General features: G+C 37.7%; 1 protein-coding gene across 1 annotated transcript; it reads left to right on the top strand.

Moving 5' to 3' along the window:
- The first annotated feature begins 575 nt into the window (after window positions 1-575).
- LOC118395096 (olfactory receptor 11A1-like) lies at window positions 576-2,214 on the top strand. The gene has a single exon (XM_035788891.2). It carries the CDS (start codon window positions 884-886, stop codon window positions 1,814-1,816), a length of 933 nt encoding a protein of 310 aa, XP_035644784.2. The 5' UTR covers window positions 576-883; the 3' UTR covers window positions 1,817-2,214.
- Window positions 2,215-4,909: the final 2,695 nt, after the last annotated feature.

Below are 4,909 nucleotides of genomic sequence, written 5' to 3'. Positions count from 1 at the left end.
CAGGGTCCACTGTAACGGTGCCGTTGTGAATGAACATGATTCGATTGTAGACAACTAAAATAAGTGCAGTTGGATAAGGCAATGTTACAGCTAACCTGCTACGTCACATACTGATGTTGTCTTTGGTATTATTGTGTGTAGCTATGTTTGCAAGCTAGCCAGCCCATAGAGAAAGCATCACAATGTGGATTTTGTCGTCAACTTGAGCTGCAACAGATTTCCACAACAATTTTCATATGTTGCTACCATCCCTATTAAAAAGGCAAAATGAAACATTGGTTCACAAAAAAATATTGTTCTAGTATTATTGACATTATAAGAATGAGCGTTTTAGGTGGATTTTTCATTTAAAAAAGGCATTTGAACACCCTGGAGGGCATGTGATACAAAATGGTATCTGTTTTTCTCTATATGGTTTCCTTGACTCTGAAAATATCTAATTATCCCCAGGTGTCCCCAGGTATTGGTAATCATTTGCATATCACACCATGGCAGGCTTCTTTTTTTTTATCTCACAAGTATAAGAATCAAGTGAGGACCTGAGTTTAAGGAGATCATCATGGATTAGGAATGAGCAGTCTTCATTTTGGATTTAGAATACATGTATCATTTTGCATTTGAATGTAATAAGTTACATGAGTACAGCATACAAAGTAAAATATTCTTTGAATTATATTTTCTTGAGAATGAAAAGCATTCTATATTGGTGAGTATACTGTATATGTGGGGAAATCTATTACTGAATCAACAAGTCAAGGAATTATCCATTTAGGCTATCTGTTCTTTGTGATTTCATCAATTTAACTTATATGAAAGCTACAGTAGGAGGATTTGCTCATCTTCTTCAAACATTGACAGCACATCTTTACCAACTCCCAGGACCATGGAAAACTCTACTCACTTTAAGGTCTTCAGGCTTGCTGCATACGGTGATATCGGACAATTGAAGTATTGCTACTTTGCTGTAGTAACTGTTTTATATTTTGCCATCATTCTTGCCAATGCTTTGCTTATTGGAGTTATCTGCATTGAAAGAAGCCTTCATGAACCCATGTATCTGTTTCTATGTGCTTTGTTTGTTAATCAGTTGTATGGGAGCACTGCGTTGTTTCCTGCTCTCATGTTTTACTTGCTGTCTGACACACATTATATTTCCCTTCTTTATTGTTATCTCCAGATTTATGTGTTGTACACATATGCTCTAACAGAATTTAGTAATTTAGCAGTTATGTCCTATGACAGGTACATCTCTATTTGTTATCCTCTACAGTATAACAATATTATGACACCTAAAATAATTTGTGGCTTAATTCTGCTGTCGTGCTCGTCTTCTTTTTTTCTCAACGCCATCAATATCTCCCTGAGTTTGCGACTGCAATTTTGTGGTAATGTTCTAGACAGACTGTATTGTGACAACTACTCAGTAGTCAAGCTTGCCTGTTCAAATACTACGCTGAATAACATATGGGGTCTTCTTGTCACTGTGGTTTATCTTTATTGTACTATATTTCCTACCATATACTCATATGTAAGAATTCTACAAATATGTTTAAAGTCTTCTAAAGAGACGAAACAGAAAGCATTTAACACCTGTACACCACATATAGCCTCTATGCTGAACTTCTTCTTTGGCTGGTTATTTGTGATTCTACAAGGCAGGTATGAAACTGCAGATCTTCCACCTATACTTCGCACTATTTTATTCGTTTATTTTCTAATATGTCCACCACTTTTCAATCCTTTAATGTATGGCATTAGGATGGTTCAAATCAGGCAGGCTTGTAAAAGGGTACTAGGCCTTTACCCTAAAACATAACCTGATAGTTCCTTTTTCTCATGTTGAATAATGTTCTCTTACTTATAGTTGCTATAATTGAATGTAAAAATCACATCAAGTTTATCATGTATTGTAACTGAGAATGTTTTGTGTCATATTAGCTAGTTAACTGCATAACTACAGAGCATCAAGGGGAGCTACCCTCCCTACCTTCAGACTATATTCAAACAGATGCTGAGTGGGATCTTTGGGAAGACCCTACACCCCAACCCATTCTGCCAGATCTGGACTCTTGGCCCACCTAACTTCAGGACAGCTGTGTCCCTGCCCATCTTCCTAAAATGTTTGTCATCTTGAATTGTTTCAGTTTTCAAGTTAATTTCCTGCAGTTCTACACATTTTGCCATGAGGCAGAAATAAAGGGAATCTCTCACAAAGGTTGTGTATTGCAGGTTTTTTCTGCAATGTATATGTAATGAGTGCTTACTTATTCTGCCAGTGATGGCTTATGACCGGCATGTCTTCATTTGTATTTTATTCCATAACCATTTTCTCTCACTTAGCAGTTGTTAAACTCTCCTGTGTTGAAAGTGCACTGAGTAACCTGCATGGTATATGTATCATAGCAAATTTAATGTTTTAATCTCTGTGTTAGTTGTGCTCTCATATACTTATTTGCTTGAAAGCCTCAAAGGAGTCACAAAAGTAGGCTTTTAATACATGTGCTCCCCACTTGATCACTTTCATCAACTTCTCTACAGCCATCCTTTTTTCTGTTGTTTACAGTAACAGAGATATCAGTATAGTTTAGCCATGGGGGAAAGATATTCTATGCCCGTGCTACAGAATTATATATTGGTCCGCTAATGCAGGACAGTAAAGGCCTAGTGTGCTACTTTTGTGAGAAAAAAAGTTATCCAAAAATATTTATATTTGTTATTAATTCAGATTTTTCAGGGGGTGCTGCATCACCCTCAGCACCCCTACTTCCTGTGGCTATGTTCTGTTCCCACCACTGTTGCACCCTATCATATAGGGATGAGAACCAAGAAGATCAGAAATCTGAACCTAAACTGGTTCCAATTATGACTTTAGATGGTACAGCAGCAGGGCCAGGGTTACTGGTTTGAATCCCAGGACTGACAGGAATATCTGTCAAGATGTGAGCTGCCAGAACTGAATGCTTATACTGTACATTTGTTTTTTTATCATCAACATAATTGTTTGTATTGCATTTTATTTCTGTAAATGTATTTTACTGTCAGAGAACTGTAGAGCACTGTAGTAAAGTCAAGTCAGGGATGCTGCTGTGGCTCTGACCCTACATTCTTCTAGAATGTCAGTGGATATGTACTGTATGTGTGTTTCAGGGGGGTTGGGGAAAGGGCAAAATGATGTGAGGTTCCAATAAGTTCTTTTTTCACAAATGGGCAGGAAAGTTTTCCTCTTGTAGTGAAAGATCTATAGACTTAGATCAACATCACAACAGTGTGTCTGTCCCATTATGGCATCTGCAAGAGCACTGGAAGCACCATTGAGGCATTCTCCATTTTAAAGTAGTCCATTTTCTTCTACTACTTCTACGAGTTTTCAAACAAACTGGAAGGGTGCATACTGCCACCTGGACAGTGTTTTTTCAAACAGGTATAAAGCCAAGGTTGGCTATTTACTGACACCTGCAGTTATGGAAAGTTTGCTCATAAGTATAATTCATTGGCTGATCCCCCAGTTACTACTTCAAAATGGTGAAAGTCCTCAATGCCGCAGCCCATGCTAAAACTGGCTTTTGGGCACTACAGTCCTCTATCTACCTCTATGGTTACATACTTTTTGGACCGGTCGCTGAGCTAAAGATGGATCAGCCCATCCAGCATTTGCCCTAACTACCTGGCTCGTCTGTTTCTGATTAATTCTTAAATATATGTTCACACTGTCATTTAAGCGCAGGTGTTGTTTAATACCACTATCCAATGATAATGTCCCTGAGAGGAAAAGATTGTGAGTTGTGTTCGTTTTAACATAGAGAACCGCTTACAGCATAACATTCTAAGTGAGTGGTTCCCGCACAAGGTGTCGGCACTACCTCCCCCCCAAAAACTGGGTAGTGCATCAGCAGTTCCTCTTGTTATGTTAGTCATTGCATACCTTAGAGAGCTATTTACAACTTGTCAGAAATGTACAGATCAACTAGCCCATGTCAGCTAATGTATTTGTATTTATTTTTTGTCCATAGATATTGTCGTAATTGTTTAGTCACTCAAATATCACATGAATACACATAAGACATGGCAAAATGTATAGAATTGCAAGAACATTTGCTTTAAAATTGCAACATTTTCTTTGTACCCGATGACAAAATGTGTAGAATTGCAGGAAATAATCATTAAACTTGCAAAATTCTCTCCGCCAACAAGAGAGGTGTGAACAGTTTGTGTCATAAACAGTGCTTGTGCCCATAGAAATAGATCAATGTTAAAATTAGTACTTAAAATCAGTCGTAGGCCTAAGATAACAATTTACCAAATGTCTTCTTAAGTCCAAGATAAGAAAAGTATATGTACAGTGTATAGAGTAGACCCATGAACAGCTATTTTCACTTAAATGTCCAATGCAGCCATTTTTCTCTCAATATCAACACATTTATGGGTAACAACTTAAATACCTTAGTGTGGTTATTTTTTACCACTTTAATTGAAACCAAACAATAATGGCTTCTTAGCAAGGACACAATTTCTCAAGCAATAATATTTTTGAGTGTCTGGGAGTGGTCTGATTGAGGAGGGGGAAACTGAAAACTAGCTGTTATTGGCAGCTAGTTTTTTTTATTGGTCAAGTCACTACAGGATACTGAAGAAAAATATGAACGCAACATGTAGGTCCCACGTTTCATGAGCTAAAATAAAAGATCCCTGAAATGTTTCATGAGCTGAAATAGAAGATCCCAGAAATTGTCCATACGCACAAAAGATTCATTCTCTCAAATTTGGGTCAGAAGTTTGTTTACGGTGAGTGAGAGTTTCTCCTTTGCCAAGATAATCCATACACCTGACAGGTGTGGCTTGTCAAGAAGCTGATTAAACAGCATGATCACTACACAGGTGCACCTTGTGCTGGACACAATAAAAGGCCACC

This window comes from Oncorhynchus keta, chromosome 1 (genome assembly GCF_023373465.1).
Source record: "Oncorhynchus keta strain PuntledgeMale-10-30-2019 chromosome 1, Oket_V2, whole genome shotgun sequence".
NCBI lineage: Eukaryota > Metazoa > Chordata > Actinopteri > Salmoniformes > Salmonidae > Oncorhynchus > Oncorhynchus keta.
This window is presented reverse-complemented; position numbering and strand designations above follow the sequence as displayed.